Below are 25,007 nucleotides of genomic sequence, written 5' to 3'. Positions count from 1 at the left end.
TGTTGATCGCTACTGTTTACTCTTAAAGATGTTTTCAAAATTTATCTAAGCGTTCCATAGTAACCATATATTATTAAAAAAATAACTTTTTCTCTTTTCTCGAGTATTAGTTTTTATTGCATATTATATAAATTATTATTATAATCACTGAATACATAGTTAGTGAAAAAATTATCATATAATTAACTAAATTAACAATTTAAGCGATTATGCAAGTAACAGTTATCCAAGAATGTTCCAAAGTCATATTTAAGTTAATGGTGACAATTTCATTGTCAAGTAATGTTTATGTACATATCCATACCAGTGAGAATTTTACTACACGTAATTTGTCGTGTAAAGAAAGAAAAAGTAGGGATAGCCGTAAAATATTTGCACCTGGGCTCTTAATTTATTTATTACCGTTCTATACTTATCTTTACAGGTACTATAGTCTGTTTTTAAACTAAGAGGAGTAATTCAAATTTCCGGCGCCGTAAAGCTTGTTTGTAACTGGTCCAACCTCAGGCAAGTTTACTCCATTGTTATCAAATTTTGACACCAGGAGCGTCATTTGAAATTTTGTTTGGGGGGGGGGGGGGGCAAGCACTATATATATTATACATTATATATGATGTTATGATGAATATTGATGTATTTTTTGTAAATTTCAGTCATTTTTTAGGGCCAGGGGGGGCAAATGCCCCCCCTGTCTGCCCAAATGACGCCCCTGTTTGACACTATTGGCATTTCATAGGTTAATTAAGTTATACCAGCGATTCTTTGTATTTTCTGCGTTCTTCCTTTATATTCCAAGAGGCAGCGCTGAAAAATCTCTTTTTCTACGGCCGTGCTTAAACAGCCACTTTCCCGCACGCATTTCGTTTCCGAAAGTTGCACTTTCCCGCACGGCGTGCGTGAAAGTACATTTTTCCGCATGGCGTGCGTGAAAGTACATTTTCCCGCACGGCGTGCGTGAAAGTACATTTTCCCGCACCGCGTGCGGGAAAGTAGAATACCTTCTAATATGGCATTATGTTATACTATAATACATGCAATAAACTAATATTTAGATATTATTTACTAATTTATCTCAAATATATCTTATTGTGTTCATGTTTTAATGAAATTAACGCAATAATATAATGCGATGCGATGAAATAAAATGATTTTGACATAATATTTAAAAGTCAAATCAGTAGACAATTACAATGGTTTTAAATCGTCGTCATGGAAACCAATGTCGTCGTCGTGGTAACCCATTATATTGAAAGTTTGGTTTTGACAACCTTTTCCATTTACTAAGGCTGAAAATATTATACTAATACGTCGCTAACGAGTTCTGTTTTTTTTTTATATAAAACAGACTAAAAACCTAAAAATTAATAGACGAAGAGGCAGCGCTGAAAAATCTCTTTGAATTTACTAAAGCTAGATTTTTCACAGTTGATTACTGTGATTGTATAGAGAAACATACTGCGGTTAAGCGAAACGTAGAACAGGGGTTACTGAGAGGGTATCAAAGTTGCTTTCCTACGAAGTAATTAAATCCATTTACTAAGCCTGAAAATCAGTACACGCATTCTAAATTAAATATAAATAAAAATTATTATAGTCGGTCAGCTGTATGACGGGACAGAGCCGGTCCGTAGGAACCAGTGAATGTACAAGGTTATTCACTATATTTTGACCCCCTTGTAAACTTCTTTATTTACAGAATTAGAAAAAAATGTAAAATACAAAAGTCATTCGATTTTTTCAATACAATACAAATACAAAAGTTTTTGGACACCCTGTATAAATAATGATCTTAATGTTTATAGTACTGTATAGAGAATTGAATAACCTTTCAAATGAGCTAGCACACGACCCCTATTTTCATTTAAAAAAATAGTCGATTACGTCATCACGCCCAGATGGATGACGTCACTAGTACGATATATATGTCAAAAATGATACATAATTAAAAAATCGAATAACTTTTGTATTTTACATTTTTTATAATTCTGTAAATAAAGCAGTTTACAAGGGGGTCAAAATATAGTGAATAACCCTGTACATTCATTGGGGCCGACCGACCGGCTCTGTCCCGTCATACAGCTGACCGACTATAATAACTTTTATTTATATTCAATTTAGAATGTGTGTACTGATTTTCAGGCTTAGTAAATGGATTTAATTACTTCGTAGGAAAGCAACTTTGATACCCTCTCAGTAACCCCTGTTCTACGTTTCGCTTAACCGCAGTATGTTTCTCTATACAATCACAGTAATCAACTGTGAAAAATCTAGCTTTAGTAAATTCAAAGAGATTTTTCAGCGCTGCCTCTTCGTCTATTAATTTTTAGGTTTTTAGTCTGTTTTATATATAAAAAAAAACAGAACTCGTTAGCGACGTATTAGTATAATATTATAATATTTATAGATTATCGTCGAAGGCCAATATGATCAGCTAAAAAGAAGATGTATTTGGGATTTTTCTAGTGACTTTCTTGGGTGTGAATCTGTCTTTTTAGTTTACTCCTCCTGGTTTAAAAACAAATGTAATAGTCGGTATGATGTTCAAGGTGTTTAATGTTGAGTCCATCAATCTCCTCAATAGTGAAACAATTTCAATAAAGTAACTTCATAAAATACGTCCACCGGGATAATAGCCATTTCTTAATTATTACATTGACAATACGTATAAATGATATTACACATCGACGTACATTTTACTTTATGTTTTGATTTAACTTGTTTGAACTTCAACCATGACTTTTGGGCAAAGATAAAATGGAACAATTATATCTAGTATTAATATAGTACATGTATGGAACAAAATTATCTGACTATAGGGCAGGGGTCACCAACTGGCGGAGTGGAGTCCGAGATTGGCAGGCGAGGCGAGAGGTTGTGCGGCCGGTGTGTTGGCGATAAGGTAATTTCGGAATCGAAACTATCGCAATAAAACACCGGTTTTTAAAAGACCTATCGATAATCGTTAAAGTTAAAAAGTGTAATTACGTATTTTTTATGGGAAATAAGCCACAATTTTACTAAAAAATGAATTTATTAACGTTTCGAAGCCCAAATCGGGTTTCGTTGTCAAAATACAAAATACTATTTTATAAAATAGTATTTTATAAAAATTTATAATACTATTTAATAAAAAAAATAGTATTTTGTATTTTGACAACGAAACCCGATTTGGGCTTCGAAACGTTAATAAATTCATTTTTTAGTAAAATTGTGGCTTATTTCCCATAAAAAATACGTAATTATAAAAATGCCACAAGGAAATAGCTTCAGAACAACATTAAAAAGTGTACTTGTGCGAAATAAAAATAAACTTTAAAGTGTATATAATAATATTGATATTAGTGCTGAGGATAACATCTAACATTTAATTTAAAATAGCCAGTGGCGGAACAATCCGAAAAGAAACCAATAGAAGGAACGAAGATAGTAGCCACGAAGAATCTAAGAATAAAAAATATAAATAAGATGAATTGTATTTTGAAAAGAGTAACATGACGAGACGAACACCGAATAAAAGCAACGAAACAAATGAAGAGATGATAAAAATGATGCGGGAAGTTATGTGGAAAAATGATAAAATGATGGCAGAAATAAGAACCACACGGAAAGATCAACAGGAAACGATGGAATATATTAAGGAGCTAAAAGAAAAAAAAAACGAAAAATTGGAAGGTTTAAAAATGGCAAACAAAAGAATAGAACAATTGGAAAAAGATAGACGGAGAAATAATATAGTATTAAAAGGCCTAACACTGGATCCTAACGACGGAAAGCCAGTAAAGGAGTCAGTAGAACACTTCATAGGAAGAAATCTGAAATTACAGGTCAAACTGAGAGGAGCGGTGAAGATCGGAGACCAAATCTTTGTAGCAGAAATGGAAAACCTAATGGATAAGCTAAGTGTACAAAAAACAAAGGAAAACTGAAGAATCTACAGGGACAAAAGGTGATTATAGAATCCGATTTAACAAGAAAGGAAAGGGAAATACAAGCAAAAATTAGAAAAATGGCAAAAGAAAAAAAAGACAAAGGTAGTACTACGAAGACAGGATATATGAAACTGGAGATTAATGGGAAGGAGTGGAAATGGGATCATAATAATGAGAAAATTATACAAATTCACAGAAATATCGGGGAAAGGACTCCAAAAAAGTAATAGAAAATAATGAGACCGGACCCACAACAATGACGACCACGCCAATGAATAGGAAAAGCGATAGGCAAAAGATAATGCACAGGTAAACAAGGATGAAAATAAGAAGACGGGGGAAATCTAGATTGCAGAAAAAGGAGAGATAATATTATCGGTGAAAATGAAACTGATGGAAGAAATATGGACAATAATAACAGCCTACGGAGTAAATGAAGATGCAAGAAAGGAAGAGAAAGATAAATTTTTCGAGGAGCTCCAAATGCAAATTGATAATGGGGAAGAAAACATAATTGTAATGGGAGATATAAACGGTAGAGTCGGAAACAACAACAGCGGAATAAAGGAGTGCATGGGAAAGAAGGAGAAGAAATAGTAAACAGAAATGGTGAAAGAATAATAGAAATATGTATGGAGAACTAACTAGTTAAAAAAAATCAAAATTTAAACATAAAGAAGTACACAAATACACGAGAGTACAAGACAGCAGAAACGAAAAATCAATCATAGATTACTTTTTGGTAAGCAGCAACAAATGAAAAAGAGTACAGAATACGAAAGTGAAAAGAGGCTCAGAGATTGGCAGTGACCACCATCTAGTAATAATGAGAATGAGAACAACAGAGGAAAAAGAAGAAAAGAGAAGAAAGGTAGTAAACGAAAAAATAAAAAGTTACAAATTAAACGAAGAAATTCCAAGAAAATTAGATAATACTCTGAAAGGTAGGGCAAAAAATACAAATATAAAAGAAAAATGGGAATTTCTAAAAACCAGCATAATCAAAGCAGCTGAGGAAACTTGCGGGAAAGCAAAAATAGCAAATACTAACATGAGGAGAACGGAATGGTGGACGGAAGAAATACGAGAGAAAATAAAGAACAAAAAAGACAAATGGAAGAGATACCTAAGCACAAAACACCCGGAAGATTACGAGGCATATAAAAAAGGAGAGGTTAAAATAGCAGTGAAAGCAGGAAAGGAAAGGTCATGGGAGAGATTTGGACAAAAAATTATAGGGAAAACCAAAAACTCTTCTACGGCGCATTAAAACAACTCAGACAAAAGAAAGAGCACACGATGTCGAATATAAAAGACAAGAATGGAAACGTACTAACAGAAGAAAAACAAATAATAGAAAGATGGAGACAACATTTCAAAGAGCTAACTCATGCAGACACGGACAACATAGGGGAGATACAAGAAAGGAATGAAGAACGACAAGTGGAATCCATAACAAGAGCGGAATTAGAGAAAGCAATAGAAAGAGTAAAACTGGGAAAAGCACCAGGCAAGGATCATATCACCCCGGAAATGATAAAATTCATGGGGGCAGAGGGAATGGATAGCATGAAAGAACTAATGAATGATATCATAAATAGAGCAGAATTACCAAAGGACTGGAAGAAAGACATTATATTACCAATACACAAAAAGGGAGACAAGAGAAACTGTAATAATTACCGAGGTATCACCATATCAAGTATCCCTGGGAAGGTATTCACAAGAATAATAGAGACAAGAATAAAGGATAAGGGCAAACAAATATCATTTTGTTGGGTAAAAGCCCACTCTAATCTTAAACACAATGAAATAGTAGATACTTTAGCTAAGAAGGCTACCGAACAAGAAATTGAAAGTGAATATAAATTAACATTAAATGATGTTTACGCTAATATTACTAGCAATAAAACCAAAACCTGGCAACAATGGTATAACAACTCAACAAAAGGGCTATTCTACAAAAACATACAATTAAATATTCCAGCTAAATCGTGGTTTAATCATTATCACGGCGAAAAAATCGTTGTTTCATATATATGCAGACTTAGATTTGGACACTGCCTAATTCCAGAACACAAATTTAAAATAGGTCTTAGTGATAGTAATCTTTGTGAATGTGGTGAGTTAGGATCTGCAGAACACATGATACTAAACTGTAGACTAAAGACAATCGAAATAAATCAATTCATGAATCAAGTATATAGAGAAACCAATATTAAAAGACCTTTTAATCTAATAACAATATTATCTAGTTTAGACGAACGTGTATATGAGATCCTAATTAAACACATACTTAGTATAAAATTAAAATTGTAAACTATAATACCTGTGTTTATCCCATTTGTCTACCTACCTTTCCGTGGTCTAGTCTTGTGTGTGTGCATTGCTCTGAAAGACCCCTGAGCAGAAGTACTCCTTGTTGACATTCCTTATAATACAATTGAAAAAAAAAACAAAAAAAGAAAGAAAAAAGAAATAAAAAAAGAAAGAAAAAAAAAGAAAGCAAAAAAGAAAGAAAAAAAATATATATATATATATATAAATAATAAAAAATAAAAAAAAAGAAAATAATAATAATAAAAAAAAACATACAATAAAGAATAATATTGAATAATACTTGAATATATATTTATGATATAGATATATGTATATAAATGTGTATGATTGTAGCTAAAGATTAAATTATCCATTTATTGTTATAGAATCTAGGTATATCTTTAAAATACAAAATCCTATTTTAATAGTAATATGTGAGATAAATATCTGTAGAGCAAAAATAAGTTCGGCTAATGGATTAAGTCCACAGTCAGGAAATTCGATGACACACACAAGAATAAAAACCCAAATAGAAAAAACTTTGGAAGACACACAGTGTGGATTCAGGAAGGACAGAAGCACGCAAGACCTAATATTCACATTAAGACAAGTAAGTGAGAAGGTAATCAAGAATAATAGAGAGATACATATGCGTTTCATTGACCTGGAAAAGGCGTTTGACAGAATCCGAAGAAAGGACGAATGTAAGACACTAAAAGAAAGGGGAGTCGTCAGACACATAATAGAAGTAATAAAGGATATGTACAAAAATAATACAAATACAGTAAAATCCAATAACGAGGAATCCAGAGAATTTACTACAAGCCAAGGCGTCAAACTGGGATGCGTGCTGAGTCCACTGCTATTCTCTGTGGTACTGGATGATGCGATAAAGAAAGCCAAGAGAAGAATGAGAAAACTAACATTAGGATACTGGCATATGAAACGGACTCAACTATCGGAGCTACTATTTGCAGACAACATGGCATTGATAGCAGAAAACAGAGAAGACTTACAGAACAACCTTGAAATCCTAGAAGAACTATCAAACATACATATGATAATTAATACAGAGAAAACAAAAAAAAAATGATAATTTCTAATACGAGGAAGACACACGCAATAGAATTAGACGGGAAACAACTAGAGCAAGTGGAATATTTTAAATACCTAGGAGTAATAATCGAATCAAATGGTAAACAAGACATGGAAATAAACGAGAGAATGTGACGAACAGGAAGCTTATTTAACACTATGAAAACAACATTTTTGGTGAAAAAACACCTACCTTTGGGGAAAAAAGAGAAAGTAAAAACGGCAGTCGTTAAATCAGTAGGTCACAATAATGTTTTAAGCGAGACATGTACATTGACGGGGAGACAAAAATCCAGAGCCAATGCTATGGAAATGAGTAGCTCAATCTATTGTATAATAATTGTCTTCGGGTGTTCAACAACATTTCCTGTATTTTTAAAAGTTTCCGGTTTCAAAGTTTTTTTTTTTTTTAAACATGTGTGTGTGTGTGTGTGTGTTTGTGTGTGTGTGTGTGTGTGTGTGTGTGTGTGTGTGTGTGTGTGTGTGTGTGTGTGTGTGTGTGTGTGTGGGTGTGTGGGTGTGTGGGTGCGTGCGTGCGTGCGTGGGTGCGTGTGTGCGTGTGTGCGTGTGGGCGTGTCTGCGTGTGGGCGTGTGTGCGTGTGGGCGTGTGTGCGTGTGGGCGTGTGGGCGTGTGTGTGTGTGTGTGTGTTTGTGTGTGTGTGTGGTGTGTGTGTGTGTGTGTGTGTGTGTGTGTGTGTGGTGTGTGTGTGTGTGTGTGTGTGTGTGTGTGTGTGTGTGTGTGTGTGTGTGTGTGTGTGTGTGTGTGTGTGTGTGTGTGTGTGTGTGTGTGTGTGTGTGTGTGTGTGTGTGTGTGTGTGTGTGTGTGTGTGTGTGTGTGTGTGTGTGTGTGTGTGTGTGTGTGTGTGTGTGTGTGTGTGTGTGTGTGTGTGTGTGTGTGTGTGTGTGTGTGTGTGTGTGTGTGTGTGTGTGTGTGTGTGTGTGTGTGTGTGTGTGTGTGTGTGTGTGTGTGTGTGTGTGTGTGTGTGTGTGTGTGTGTGTGTGTGTGTGTGTGTGTGTGTGTGTGTGTGTGTGTGTGTGTGTGTGTGTGTGTGTGTGTGTGTGTGTGTGTGTGTGTGTGTGTGTGTGTGTGTGTGTGTGTGTGTGTGTGTGTGTGTGTGTGTGTGTGTGTGTGTGTGTGTGTGTGTGTGTGTGTGTGTGTGTGTGTGTGTGTGTGTGTGTGTGTGTGTGTGTGTGTGTGTGTGTGTGTGTGTGTGTGTGTGTGTGTGTGTGTGTGTGTGTGTGTGTGTGTGTGTGTGTGTGTGTGTGTGTGTGTGTGTGTGTGTGTGTGTGTGTGTGTGTGTGTGTGTGTGTGTGTGTGTGTGTGTGTGTGTGTGTGTGTGTGTGTGTGTGTGTGTGTGTGTGTGTGTGTGTGTGTGTGTGTGTGTGTGTGTGTGTGTGTGTGTGTGTGTGTGTGTGTGTGTGTGTGTGTGTGTGTGTGTGTGTGTGTGTGTGTGTGTGTGTGTGTGTGTGTGTGTGTGTGTGTGTGTGTGTGTGTGTGTGTGTGTGTGTGTGTGTGTGTGTGTGTGTGTGTGTGTGTGTGTGTGTGTGTGTGTGTGTGTGTGTGTGTGTGTGTGTGTGTGTGTGTGTGTGTGTGTGTGTGTGTGTGTGTGTGTGTGTGTGTGTGTGTGTGTGTGTGTGTGTGTGTGTGTGTGTGTGTGTGTGTGTGTGTGTGTGTGTGTGTGTGTGTGTGTGTGTGTGTGTGTGTGTGTGTGTGTGTGTGTGTGTGTGTGTGTGTGTGTGTGTGTGTGTGTGTGTGTGTGTGTGTGTGTGTGTGTGTGTGTGTGTGTGTGTGTGTGTGTGTGTGTGTGTGTGTGTGTGTGTGTGTGTGTGTGTGTGTGTGTGTGTGTGTGTGTGTGTGTGTGTGTGTGTGTGTGTGTGTGTGTGTGTGTGTGTGTGTGTGTGTGTGTGTGTGTGTGTGTGTGTGTGTGTGTGTGTGTGTGTGTGTGTGTGTGTGTGTGTGTGTGTGTGTGTGTGTGTGTGTGTGTGTGTGTGTGTGTGTGTGTGTGTGTGTGTGTGTGTGTGTGTGTGTGTGTGTGTGTGTGTGTGTGTGTGTGTGTGTGTGTGTGTGTGTGTGTGTGTGTGTGTGTGTGTGTGTGTGTGTGTGTGTGTGTGTGTGTGTGTGTGTGTGTGTGTGTGTGTGTGTGTGTGTGTGTGTGTGTGTGTGTGTGTGTGTGTGTGTGTGTGTGTGTGTGTGTGTGTGTGTGTGTGTGTGTGTGTGTGTGTGTGTGTGTGTGTGTGTGTGTGTGTGTGTGTGTGTGTGTGTGTGTGTGTGTGTGTGTGTGTGTGTGTGGGCGCAAAGATGGCTTGGATGCAGGTCCGTTAGCCACAGATTTTTATTTTATTTTAACCTTAATTTATCAGTTTTGTTATATTAATACCTATTTAATTTAAATGACTATATTTGTTTCTTTTAAGTAGTTAATGAGTAATTTAAATATTTTCATTTCATGACAACTTAGTAGATATTCTATACTAATTGGAAAATACACTTGTATTTGTTTTAAATTGTAATATAATTGTTCTATATATCTCTCGTAAATTTTGCATTCAAAGAAAATAATGATTCAAATCTCTAATCGAAACATTATCACAAAAACAAACTGATGAATTAACTATTCCTAATTTGTGCAGATGTGCCTCATATTTTCCATAATTTTTAGCGATATTTAACCAGTTTTAGCACCAATACCAGTTTTTCTTGAAATTAGAGTGCTGTTACAAGGAACATTGATTTCAGCTAGACTACATACGGCAGATTCACGCTGTTCCCGTTCTTCATTAATTGCACGAACTGTCGGCACTACTGTCAGAATAATGCCATTTCATAATTTGAATTTTATGTGTTTTAATTTTATGTTCAGTTTTAAAGGTTACCATTTCTCAACTTGAAATATCAATTTCTTTATTCTGATTTTTTGCGCATAAAACCAGAATTATTACTAATGAAAAAATAAACGTTTATTTGACATTTCCGTTAGCAAAACTGAATGTCATTTTGACAAAACCGGAATTCAAGCTAATGGGTGTTAAAAACAAGCTTGTATGTAGATAATAATTTCATACTATATTCGGTCTCTTTCGGTTAGCAGAAAAACCTCATACTGTTCTTTTCGTACTAATTATGCAAGCTATATGCAGTTTTCAGATTACCATTCCTGTATATATGTTCAATTTCCCGACTTCTGATAGTGTATATGTAAATACAAACAAATATTAAAATATTTCTAAAAGGTAGTTTTCCAAAAATTTACGATTCTGCTATGAGACTTTTAATAAAATAAACTTACCTGTGTGGATCTACTGGTGATACATGAACCACATTCACATGTCCTCCAAGAGTTGAATACCATGAAATAACAGTTTTATTTGTGATGTCGGTATTAATCAGAAGACGGTCTTGTGCTGTAGTCCAAACGTTTGTTGCCATTGGTCCATCTTGCCAGTTATATTCGTTAAGTAATATTGGAGCAGCGACCATTGAAAACAATAACGCTGAGTGCTCTTTGTGAATTACCTTCATAAGTTTTGAGTCACTAAAAAAATATCACAAGATATTAGCTGGTTGTTCGAATTATAAAAAAATATGACCCAAAGTATTCGCTCCGTGCAAGACTGATGCGACACCTAGCGTCGTCACCTGACACTTTTGGCGACAACAATTTAAAGTTAAGCATAAGATAAATGCATATTGTGAAGTTGTAAATTATTAAAAATTAGTTTTTTAATTATACTTTTCCTATTGATGTATAAAAAGCAGGGTGCCAACATGCTTAAAACCTTGGTTTAAACTAACTTTTTTTTTTAAGAAAAAACCTGGTTTTTTATTGAGCCTCCAAACTGGTGTTTTTATTTAAAGTTTTTAATACAGCTTAAAATATTGTCTTCCTTTCGAACTTATTTGTTATAGTTATTTTGAATATTATTACGTTTAAAGGTGTTTTTATACAGAGAGGATCTAAATTATGGAATAAATTCATTTTCTCTAAAATGGACGACTTTGGACAAAAAACCCTGAAACAGGTCGATTTTTATTTTTAAATTACAAGTGTTTGGCATATATTTCATACTAGTGACGTCATCCATCTGAGCGTGATGACGTAATCAATGATTTTTTTAAATGGGAATAGCGGTCGTGTGGCACCTCATTTAAAAGGGTGTTCAATCCTCTATTCAGTAATATAAACGATAATATTATGATTTATACAGGGTGACCAAAAAAATAATTTTTGAATTAAATTAATTGACGCAAAAAGAAGAATGTATGTAATTTATTTAACTCAAAATACATTGTACGGCTGTCATTAAATAGAAAAAAATGTTTATTTCACAAATAAACATTTATTTTCGGTTAAATTAAATCACAAACAGCCTCCCACCTACCTCTTGGCAGTTTGAACATTTAATTTAAGCGAAAAGCAATGTTTATTTGCCAAATAAACATTTTTTTTTTCTATTTTCTGACGGCGATAGAATGTATTTTGAGTTAAATAAATTGCATACATTCTTTTTTTTTTTAGTCAATTAATTTAATTCAAAAATTATTATTTTGGCCGCCCTGTATAAATAATGATATTAATGTTTATATTACTGTATAGAGAATTGAGCACCCTTTCAAATGAGGTGCCACACAATCCCTACTCCTATTTAAAAAAATCATCGATTACGTCACCACGCTCAGATGGATGACGCACTAGTATGAAATATATGCCAAACAATTGTAATTTGAAAATAAAAATCGACCTGTTTCGGGAGTTTCTCTAAAGTCGTCCATTTTAGAGAAAATGAATTAATTCCACAATTTAGATCCTCTCTATATAATCATTTTTTTCATTGTTTATTACTATTATTTTATAAAATAATTTATTGATTTTTAAAGTATTTTAACTTATTATACTTTGTATCAAATAAACCTGGCTTAAACCAAATAAACCTGGTTTAAACCAAAAAACATGGTTTTTTGAAAAAATCTTAGTTTTTGCCAACCCTGATAAAAACGATGTAGTATTAAGAACTGGGTTTCTAAAAATTCATCACAATTTATCTTTTTAATCCCAAACTCAACAAAAAGGGAAAACCTATCCTTGTTTTTAAACTAGGAGGAGTGATTTTAGTTTACCGCGCTGTTTTGCTTGTTTGTAATTGGTCCAACCGCAGGCAAGTTTACTCCACTAAATTATCAAATTTTGTCTCTAAAGTTCAGTTCAGAGGAGTGATTTTAGTTTACCGCGCTGTTTTGCTTGTTTGTAATTGGTCCAACCGCAGGCAAGTTTACTCCACTAAATTATCAAATTTTGACTCTATTAACATTTATGAAATTTTGACACTATTGACTTTTAAATTTCTTTTTACAACTCTTCAGCGAATTGTTATTAATCTCATAAGTTGTCCGATACTGATTACTGGATTAATGCCGAAGGCCAATTAAAAAAGAAGATGAATCTGGTGATTTTTATAGTGACATTATTTGGTGTTAATCTGTCTTTTGAGTTTATTCCTCTTAGTTTAAATCTTTTCTCTAATCCATTTGTCATTATTGGAGATCTATAGAAATGACGCTTACTATTTTGGCTATTATTAGCACAATTAAATAATTATGCAAGTATAATGGGATTTATCTCATTATTAAGATCTTTTAAAAATCCTTAAATTAACTAAAGTATTCGTTACATAAAAATGTATACCTTTTTATTCAGTTGCAATGCGAAGCCAAATCTGTCTTAATTTTTACTTAGGTTAGAGAGCGCGGCCAGCACTCTTATCGACGATTTCACCTCTTGTTAGAGGCTCTTCAGAGAATGCATAGGCTGCTATCTCTAGTCCAGGTAAAAATTTTCGACATTTATTAGTCCCCCCATTGCAACTGACGCGTGAAGGTATTGTCCTTTTCATGATCATTTTTCAGTGCGTAACAAATGATAGGAAAAAGGGTAAGTCCGTGATAATACACATTTATGACATTTATTCTAACATAACATTTTAGTTAAATCTGACAGTTGTCACATTTTATTTTCAATTTGGAATAAAAACCAATCAAATGTGTTTCTTGCATTTATAAAATGGTATTTTCTTTGATTTGTATAGTCTTATAAATTATACAGATTATATTTGTAATATTATTATCTAATTAAAAAAAAATATTTTTTTATTATGGCGCCATCTATCGACAACTAGAATAACTAGAATAAATGTTATATAAATGACACCGACGAAATGTAATCACCGACGTGCCTTTTTTTCTGTCACATACAATTTAATGCGTTAGAAAGAAATAGAAAAACTGTGACGCACTGAAAGATGATCATGAGAAATACTGTAGTAGGTGCGTAGCGGCATCTGCTAAATGAAAGTCTAAGTGAAGGTCTAAGTTTGTCAACCTAATAAAAATATTTATAAAATATTTTTAACAGATATTTAATTGAAAAACTTTTAGGACCATTTTCCTGGTGACACCTCCATGGCTTCTTAAAATTGAAAGCCAGATGGATGCTGCATTGAAGACAAGAGGGGATTCTAAAAAGTTGCAATTCACAACCCCGTCTACAGCTTGGTAAAGTTCCAACGGAAAATAGACCTAGTTACTCTATAGGAGTAATACTAATATAAAATAAAAATGTGTACCATTTTTATTCAGTTGCAATGCGAAGCCAAAACTGTCTTAATTTTTACTTAGGTTAGAGAGCGAGGCCAGCACTCTTATCGACGATTTCACCTCTTGTTAGAGGCTCTTCAGAAGAATGCATAGGCTGCTATCTCTAGCTAGATTTTTACCTGAAGTAGAGATAGCAGCCTATGCATTCTCTGAAGAGCCTCTAACAAGAGGTGAAATCGTCGATAAGAGTGCTGGACGCGCTCTCTAACCTAAGTAAAAATTAAGACAGTTTTGGCTTCGCATTGCAACTGAATAAAAATGGTATACATTTTTATTTAATATTAGTATTACTCCTATAAAGTAACTAGGTCCATTTTCCGTTGGAACTTTACCAAGCTGTAGACGGGGTTGTGAATTGCAACTTTTTAGAATTCCCTCCCTTTGTCTTCAATGCAGCATCCATCTGGCTTGCAATTTTTAGAAGCCATGGAGGTGTCACCAGGAAAATGGTCCAAAAAGTTTTTCAATTAAATATCTTTTAAATATATTTTATAAATATTTTTATTAGGTTGAAAAACTTCGACTATTCGTTAGATATTTATTTGTAAAACAATAATTGCATAATTGCATAAGTGGAACACCTTAGCGAAAGTGCACGTTTTGCTTAAATAAACAAGGTTGATTATTCATTTGACACAATAACGAAAATATATACAAACATATTTACAGAAAGAAGTATTTGATAAACATGGGAACACGTTGAGATTCGAGTCATTAGTGGGTCAGTCGAGTTAGTTAGGTTTGGGGGTTTGCTGCCGTTAGAGCAGAATAATGTAATCACCTATCAACTGAATACATTTGTATGTTATTAGTTCACCAAAATAAAGTAGTTATGAGTACATAGTGTATTCCTGATATCCAACCCCAACACTAGGGTAGCTCAATCTACGCTTACCACCGTACAAGTATGCAATAAGAAAATACAGCTGCAATTTTTTTCTTAAATTTGTTTCCATTCGACAATAGTCACTCGAGCCCTGCGGGCTCTTGGGTCTATTGCCAGGCGACAAATTTTCAAAAAATTGTCGCACTATTTTAAATTTATTCTCACTTTCGTGTGATATTAATTTTGATTATTTCATTTATAGAGATTCTGACCAATGGAAAGCTACAGAAATAAAAAATACAGCGATTATTTCATTCATAGCAGATTCTGACCAATAGAAAGCTGCAGAAATAAAAATTAAACTGATTATTTTTTAATGATTTTAACTTCCAATCGTATAGTAAGATATTTGATCACGTGTTTAATTCTATCCAATCAGATTAAAATTATACTGAGAATTATCTACTGTAGAAAATTACCGATAGAATTTTTTTAAGTACATTGTTTCTACATTGACAGAATACATAAATGAAATGTTCAAAGACAATAGAACAGAGCAGATGGAAGTCGAAGTAGAAGATGATACGGTTTTGAAGATATTAAAAGAAGAAATTAAATCGGCATTAAAAAACAGCAAAAATGGTAAAGCAGTAGGTCCAGACCAAATCCCAGTAGAAAGCTTAAAATGTATAAATGATGAAACCTTAGACATTATCGTAGACTTGTTTAACACAGTGTACAAAACAGGAAACATACCAAAACAGTGGTTACTCTCAACTTTTTGTGCTATCCCTAAAAATACAAACGCTAAAGATTGCAGTGAATACAGAACAATATCATTAATAAGTCACATTCTCAAATTATTCTTGAAAATAATACATGGTCGTATAAACAAAAAACTAGAAGAAGGAATAGATGATAGTCAGTTTGGGTTCAGAAACGGACTAGGAACCAGAGAGGCGTTATTTGCTTTTAATGTGTTAGCTCAAAGATGCATGGACATGAATGTGGATGTGCATGTTTGTTACGTTGATTTTGAGAAGGCTTTTGACAAAGTAAGACATGAAAAACTAGTCCAAATTCTAAAGACAAAAAACATAGACAAAAGGGACTTACGAATAATAACAAACCTTTACTGGAATCAAAGAGCACAAATTGTAATAGATAACGAACCCAGTCCAGAAATTGAAATCAGGAGAGGAGTTCGGCAGGGATGTATTATGTCTCCATTACTCTTTAATGCATATAGTGAAGCCATTTTTGAAGAAGCATTGCTATCTCAAAGTGAAGGAATAATAATTAACGGAAGATCTATTAACAACATAAGATATGCAGATGACACCGTGATTATAGCAAGCTCTGCTGAACAACTCTAACTACTACTGAACAAAACAAACAATTTCTGTAAAGAATATGGACTAAAAATGAATATAAAAAAGACCAAATACATGATAATAACTAAGAAAACAAACATACAAACAAGCATACATTTGGGAAATGTACCGATAGAAAGGGTTGATAAATACAAATACCTAGGAACCTGGATTTCAGAGAAAAATGATCAAACAACAGAAATAAGGACCAGGATAGAAATAGCAAGAAATGCGTTTGTAAAAATGAAAACAGTTCTCTGCAACAAAGACCTTAGCTTAGAACTGAGAGCAAGAGCTTTGAGATGCTACGTGTTCTCGATACTACAATATGGACTTGAAAGCTGGACATTAAAGCAAGAACACATAAATAAGCTACAGTCATTTGAAATGTGGTGTTACAGAAGAATGCTTAGAATAGCATGGACACAGAGGAAAACGAACACGGAAGTACTGCGAGAAATGGGTAAAGAATGCGAAATAATAAACACAATAAAAATAAGAAAGTTACAATATCTGGGACACGTAATGAGGGGACCGCGATATGAAATGCTAAGACTGATAATACAGGGAAAGATAAGAGGCGGAAGGAGTATAGGAAGAAGGAGAGTGTCATGGTTAAAGAATTTAAGGGACTGGTTTAGATGCAGTTCTATAGAACTCTTTAGAGCAGCGGTGGATAGAGTAAAGATAGTGATGATGATATCCAACCTCCGATTAGGAGACGGCACTTGAAGAAGAAGAACATTGTTTCTGTTTAATTGCAACCAGTTTCCTAGTTTTGACAACTGTCACATTTAAGAAAATATCCATAATATACGTATTAAAAAATAATCTTACGAATATCACACGGCAATAAGAATAAATAAGAAAATAATGCTTCATTTTTACTCAAATTTGTTGTCATTGGGCAATAGACAACAAACTTTCGAAAAACTGTCGCATTATTTTCAATTTATTCTCACTCTCTTGTAATATTATACCCTATAATTTTTGATAATATCCCGTCGTCAAGTATATTACATCAGATGCCCTTCGTTGCTACGAAAAATACATTCGGTGACATTAATGACAATTAATGTTTTAAAAATGATAAAAGTGATGACTTTCAACCGTCAAATATTTATAACAACTGTGTGTTTAATTGTACTAATTTGTACTTACATAAATAAATTACAATAAAATTTTGGTTTTGAACAGTTTTATTCATGAAATAATCGCAACAAATTGCACTCGATCTCTAAAATTATTATCGAATTTTTGCCCTCGTGACAGTTTGACATAATTTCACTCCCCTTCGGGTCGTGAAATTAAAACTGTCAAAGTGTCACTCGGGAAAAATTCGATAATTTTAGAGCTCTTGTGCAATTACTACTGATAATTTTTCTCGATAATTTCCCGTCGTCAGATGCCCTTTGTTGCTAAGCAAAAATACATTCAGTGACATTAATGACAATTAATATTTTACAACTTGTCAAATAGAACACCAAGAAAGATGTTTCGCAAAAATCCAGGTGAAGATATACCTAATAAAATATTAGTTAAAATGATTTAAAAAGACAATTTTATTCATGAAATAATCTTACCGAATTACTATTGTGTTAGACAGACAGAAAGAATATGTATTGTCTTATACATAATATATGTAAATGTACATGTGTCAGGTGCCATACGCTAAATAAATAAAATAACCGAATTACTCCCGAGCTCTTAAAAAATATCGATTTGTTTTGCCCTCGTGACACTTTGACATAATTTCACTTCCCTTCGGGGCGTGAAATTAAAACTGTCAAAGTGTTACTCGGGATACAAATCGATAATTTTAGAGCTCTCGTGTAATTACTACTGATAATTTTGGTTACAGTACAATACTCTACTTTTGACTAAGAAAAAGTAACCCGGCACGCTCCGAACATGTGAGTATACTTACAAATTTTAACCAGAAGCTTATTTCTTATTTCTGAATATAAAAAAAATGGTTGAAACTGGTTGAAATGGTTAAAAAAAGTCCAGGTTACATAGTTACTACAATGTTTGTAGTTCCTACATATGTATAATTTTTGAACATGTAAATCAGTAGTTAATTAGGCATATCAAACATCGTGACTAACAATTTGTCCATTAAATAAGCTTTGTAAAACTATGCATATTGATTAATTTATTATGGGATAAAAATGTAAATAACAAAAATATATTCTTACTCTTTCGGTTTTGGCAAATTCCAAGCTAAAAGTTCCGCGTCTTTTGAAGACGATAGAAGTACAGTTGGTGTAATCCAACATAGACTTATCCACATTTTTTCCAATTGACCTTTTGATTTATATTTTTTAGCTTTATGGGGCAGCATTAAAAATGTTTGCAGTCTACCATCTGTACCTGCACGCCATATGTAAATGTTACTGAAAGAAAATATACTATAAAATATCATATATTTAAACAGCAACAATGTAGTAAATATTCAAAATCAAAATCATAATACAACGCGTTAATTTTAGAATCGGGCATTATTTATAAAAATGGCAACGTTGTTTGGTATGTATTACTCGATTCGGCGAATCCTGATCTGAGCGGGGTTATATAATTTTTTTAGTACATTGGGATGGGTGTACGTAAATGTAGAAGTGATAATGTTTTATGTGTTTAAAAAGAAAGGATAACACTCGTTTTCAGAACAAACAACAATTTAAGTAATACACCTTAAGAACAACAGGAGTCCAAAGAAAAAGCGATTACACAGTGATGTATAAAAACTTAAATGTGGTGACTGTCCAAAAACTTACATCGGTCAAACTAGCAGTACCTTCAAAAACCGCATAGCAGAACACAAAAGGGCTCTCAATAATAGAAAAACAGATCCTACGTACACACTTCACACTTTAGATAATGTTTCTTTTAATGACCTGTTTTAAATTCTCCATATTCAAAATAAAAGTCTTAAGCTATCTTTATTAGAATCTATAGAAATTAATAAATTAAAAAATGAGATGAAGCTTATATACACAAATAATAGTACAGGACTTATCATGGGCAATTCTTCAAGTCCATTGTTATGAACCATCTAGAAACAACGATTTCAAAACATCCTGTATTCAAACAGCTCTTATATCGGTGAAAATAATTGAATGATAGACTAGCATGCTTTACAGGAACTAACAGACAACTTCACCAATTTTTATCATACATTAATTCACTCATAGTAATATTGAGTTTAAAAAAGAGACAAAACAGAATCGATCCATAACATTTTCTAGATGTAAAAATTACCAGACTGCAAAACAAACATGAGTTCTCCGTATTTCATAAACCTACCCACACTGAATTCATCATTCCATCCTCCACAACATAAATCAGCAGCCTACTATGTCAAAAAATAACTTCGAGGTAGAACTTAACACCATTAAGCAAATAGTAGTAAACAATGGGTACAATGAACAAACAATTTACAAAATTTTAAACCATAAGCTCTCTAAGAAAGCCCTGAAATTAGTCTTCCCACCACCACAGAAAAACCCAGTACTTTTTGCTCTATCACATATACAGGCAAGATATCAACAAAAATAGCCAAACATAAAAAGGAAAGGAATAACACCAGCTTTCAAAACTAAAAATAACTTAAGCAAATACATTAAGAACAATAAGTGACAAGAAAAAAAAAAGCAATTACAGAGTGGTGTTTACAAACTGAAATGTGCTGACTGTCCAAAAACTTACATCGATCAAACTGGCAAAACCTTTGACAAACGGATAGCAGAACACAAAAGGGCTTTTAACAATAGAAAAACAGATTCTACGTATGCACTTCACCTTCTAGATCATAATCATTCGTTTAATCAAAGTTTCAAATTCTGCATATTCAAAATAAAGGCCTTATGCTATTTTTATTAGAATACAGTAGATCGTCGATAATCCGAACTAATTGGTACAGGGGTAGTTCGGATTATCAAATTGTTCGGATTATCTAACATATGTTCAAAATACATACAAAGCTCATAAACATAGTACATATTATGTACATACGTTTTAGTTACAAGGAACAAAACACCTGTATAATAAACAAATATATTGTATGTATTTCTGCATAAACAAAACAAAAATCCGCGGTCATATTTTGCCCATATTATATTAAATCCAAAAATTCGGTCCGTGATCATATTTTTAATTTTATAATTTTCTTTTGCGTTCGGACTAGCGATCGTTCAGATTACCAGGGTTCGGATTATCGATGCTCTACTGTATATGGAAATTAATAAATTAAATGACATGACAGCTTTAATATACATAGGAAAATAAATGAATTAAGAGGATCGGTACGTATTTTCGGCTGCAATGCTATTCAAATGGGGATTCATTTTTTTCGCATCCTGAGAAAACTAATAAGTATTCTTGAAAAATTTAAATGCAGAATGAAAGATTACGTTATTAGCGAAAGCCGAAAGTCCCTGAGAACCTCTATAATGTTTATTTTAATAAGTTACAGGGGTGAAAAACTAAGGGAAAATTTAGTGTGATTTTTAATTTCAAATATCTCATTCAAAATAAACTTTTGAAGTTATACTTCTTTACCGGCGATAGAGGGTGCTTTTTTATATGTTAAAACCTATCAGCCCGGCGCATGCGCATTATAACTTTGTTCTGATTGGATGTTCAAATGACATGTCAAAAATTATCCGATATGGCAGCTGTGGTTTGGAGGTAAAGGTAAAGGTAAACAAATGTATAATATATTAGTTTTATTGTTGTGAGGACAGAAACAAAAAAGTTTATAATATTGTAGTGACTTTTAAATAGTTTTTAAAAGCAACAGGTACGTAATAATTGTTAATGTATCATGCGTATAAACCTACCTATTTGATCTGCCAAAATACATAGTATGTAATACTTTTATTTATATAATTTGATTACCATCAAAATTTCTATCAATATTCACTTAATATATTGTTTTTTTACTCTAAATTCTAAATCATTTCAATTCAAAATTAAAATAATTTGATCAATTTTCAAAATATCAAAATATCACAAGTTTAATCCGTTTAGTTAGTCGATCTTCGTAAATAATGACACGTAGTGTCCGTGGCTAAGCAGAGAAGGCGAATGAATTCCAATACCAACCGCTCTTATCAGCGCTGGTTCGAGTCCCAATAGAAACTTTCTTTTTTGTTTTTTTAATACATTTTATGATTGTAAATTTTCAGAAAATACGTATTTAGTTAAAAAAAAATTCGACAATTAATGTTCAGACATCATTTGTGGCTTGTTTAATGTGTTTGTGTGTGTTTTATTCTTTTATTATTTTAATTTTTGGCACTGTTCTAATAAAAATGTTTGAGAAGTAGTAAGTATAAATTAGTTTAATATTTAAACAAAATATAAATAAAAAGTATATTAATTTCGTTTAAATCATATAATAGAAGTATAACTTCTTACGTGCGTACAAAGTACACACAAATTCTTTTTTTATTTATTCTAAGGGACTTTCGGCCCTCGGTAATAATTTAGTCTTTCATTCTGCGTTTAAATTTTTCAAAAATATTTATTGGTTTTTTCAGGATTCGAAAAAAATGAACACAATGCCGTGGTAATATTTTCCAAATCTGTCTTTGTCTTACAACGCACTCAGCCGAATATAATATTGTCAGCATATATTGTCAGTCACACACTGACAATCAGTGACACTTAAATATTTGACATTGCATCGGGAATATTTTGAGAAATTAATTAAATATTATTGATATATAGTGTATTTGATAAATAATTGATTAAAGACGTGAACTTAATAAAAAGTTATTTATTGTGTATTATTTGTGGAAGATCCATGCAGAGAATACATCAGATATATCCTGTGATCCAAGTATTTTGTTGTTAGAGATGTTCAAAATTGTAAGCGTTCCATAATAACAATATATTATTAAAAAATCACTTTAACACTTTTCCTCTTTTCTCGATTGATTATTAGTTTTTGTTGTACAAATAAATTATTACAATCACTGAAAACATAGTTAGTGAAAAAATTATCACATTTATTAACTGAATTAATAATTTGCAATTATAAAAATAACAGTTATCCAAGAACATTCAAAAGCCATCTTTTTAAATTAATTATGACATTTTCAAGTAGAATGACATTCTAGTAAAGTTTACATATCCATACCAGTGTGAATTTTACTACACGTAATTTGCCGTGTAAAGACAGAAAAAGTAGGGATACACGTAAAATATTTGCGAATTATGTACCCATAGCCTTAACTAGAAAACCAGAATACAAACAAAATATACTAGTTGATGAAAAGGGAGACATAGTAATGGATACAGAAAACAAATTGATGGTATGGACAAACTATATAGAACAGCTGTTTAACGACAACCGAGACACAATAGATAACGAATATTTCGTTGAAGAGACTGGACCAGAAATAACAGAAAGTGAAGTAAAACACACCATTAAAGAAATGAAAACTGGGAAAGCTGTAGGACCGAACGAAATACCGACAGAAATATTGCAACTTATAGCCGACTGCAATATACATGTAATTGTCGAATTATTTAATATCATTAAGAGAACAGGTATATTACCTAAAGAATGGCTTCTGTTAACATTCGTAACTATACCGAAAAAGAGAAACGCTAGACAATGTTGCGAACACCGTACCATCAGTCTAATGTGTCACATACTCAAAGTATTTCTAAAGATTAAAAATGAATAACCATTTTCAATTTCGTTGCAAAACGAAAATCCAGCCGAACCATATTCTAGTCCAATCAGAGAGTGTAGCAAGCACCTCTACCGGTTTTGAAACTTATTAGTCTCTCATTAGGAGGCACATATGTTACTCTCTCTGATCCAACCAAAACAAACCCCAGCGTGCAGTCCCGGATTGCAACGAACGAAATGGCATAGATGCCCTAGCGGCAACTGCTAGCAAAAAGACTAAGTTTTCACTCTAATGGCATATAAAACAACATAATGCTATTCTACATCCCACCAGAATGAAAACAATGGGAACCTTCTCTGGTTACACCTCCGAGGCTTCTACAATTTGCAAGCCATACGGACAGGGCCCCCGTAAGGGTTACTGGCGCCTGTGTGCAAAAAAGGATTTTGGCGCCCCTTAAGGCATTTTGGATGAACTTTTGAAGTTTATTATAAACTTTAGAAATCATATTTATTTTATAGTCCATTCATTCACGGTAAAATATTACAAAATCTACGAATTTTAAAGAACCGCTTGGAACGACATGAAATTTCACATACACATAATAGCTAACTTGTCAAAGAAAAAAGTGATATTGTTCTGATTGTGCTTTTGCCTTGAATATGAGTTCCACCCCTTTTCGCGCAGGGGTGAAAAAACATACGTCCAAAAAGTCGGGAAATGGATAAAATGACTAATTTTAAACGATTTTTGTTCTACAGAATTTTTAACTAAGTCAATACTTTTCGAGTTATTTGCGAATAAATATGTTCATTTTTCACCAAGAATAAAACAGCTTAGACGGTTTTTCGCAAGTAGCTCAAAAAGTAAGAACTTTATCGAAAAACATATTCTTAGCAAAAATATAGCTCATAAAAAAGTGAAAGAAATGTACAATATGAAGTCTCTAGGTCCAATAGAAAGCAGAGTTGAATCTAATGAAAAGTATCCATAAAGAAGCTTTATTTTTGTTTTTTTTTATGTCTATAACATTAAAAATAAGTACGCTACTCTTAAAATAATGTTGTTCCCTTTTTTTGGTAAAAAAATCGTGAAAATCCCCCCTAATTAGCATCCCAAACTACAAGTTACTTTACTTATGTATTGTTTATATGATTGAAGTTTTATGGGTTCAAAATGTGTATTTTTGAAAAGACTGTAGTTAAAAGGGCTTGAACGAGTTACTAATCACAAGTGTATGCACACTTCGAACAGCCATTTCTTACCCAATTTTTGTCTTATAGGAAAACAAAAAAATTCCACATATTCAGAAAAGTCAAACCTACATTTTTTACTCTTTGAGATTTTTGAATAATAATTTTTAAGTTTCTTTTAAATGGAATTTTTTTCAAAAATGACCTCTTTGAACTGATGAAACTTAAAGATCATATAAATAATACATATAATATAAAGTAAATTTTAAATCGATAACGATTAATTTCATTTGGGATGTTTCCACTTCATTAGGGGTGATTTTTACGATTTTTTTTTATCGAAAAAGAGGCCAACTTTATTTTGAGCGTTGAACTTACTTACTTTTGATACTAGAAATTAAAAAAAAAAATAAATAACAATATAGCTTTTTTTAAACACTTTAACGAAGTTGAAATTAGTTTTCCTTATTTCACGTAGAAAAATTTGATTTGGAATTTGACGAATAAGAACCTACTTTTCATTAGCTACAACCAGTGGCGGCTCGTGATTTTTACAATAGGGGAGGCTATACCTAACTGTAAAATATCTAGACAAATTTGCAGTAGCAAAAAATGCGCTAAAAAATGTAATTTAAGGCCCCATCTTTTGACCATTTTTTATTTACATTTCATAATATCATCCTAATTCATAATTTCATGATATCATCATTTTAAAAATAGTTAGTCTAATAGTAAAAGTTTAATTATAAATACCAAAGTTTGTGTCGTTTATTTGTTAACAATTCGATCTATTTGTAAATAGATACCTATGCATATCAAAATAAATACAGATTTGAAGTTTTGCAGTCCATACATAATGAAGCTTCAAATTCTTTAAAATACTCAACTGAATTTTTTTAATTCTAAACGCGGCCTACTGCGAATTCAAAAACACGATAAATTACCGATAGTTTGCTTTGAGTTAGAGATATCGGAA

The 25,007-nt window shown here is 33.0% G+C and overlaps 1 protein-coding gene across 4 annotated transcripts in view; it reads right to left on the bottom strand.

Moving 5' to 3' along the window:
- Positions 1–25,007, bottom strand: part of LOC114334840 (gem-associated protein 5) — a 284,268-nt gene that overhangs the window by 113,862 nt on the left and 145,399 nt on the right. For all 4 annotated transcript variants that reach the window (XM_028284946.2, XM_028284949.2, XM_028284947.2 and 1 more), the window contains exons 7-8: positions 18,390–18,587; positions 10,631–10,876 (exon numbers count right to left, since the gene is read on the bottom strand). In XM_028284946.2, coding sequence (XP_028140747.2) covers positions 10,631–10,876; positions 18,390–18,587 — 444 coding nt within the window. The remainder of the gene's footprint in view (positions 1–10,630; positions 10,877–18,389; positions 18,588–25,007) is intronic.

Source organism: Diabrotica virgifera, chromosome 3 (genome assembly GCF_917563875.1).
Source record: "Diabrotica virgifera virgifera chromosome 3, PGI_DIABVI_V3a".
NCBI lineage: Eukaryota > Metazoa > Arthropoda > Insecta > Coleoptera > Chrysomelidae > Diabrotica > Diabrotica virgifera.
The sequence above is the reverse complement of the archived record's forward strand: the minus strand, read 5'-3'. Positions and strand labels throughout refer to the sequence as shown.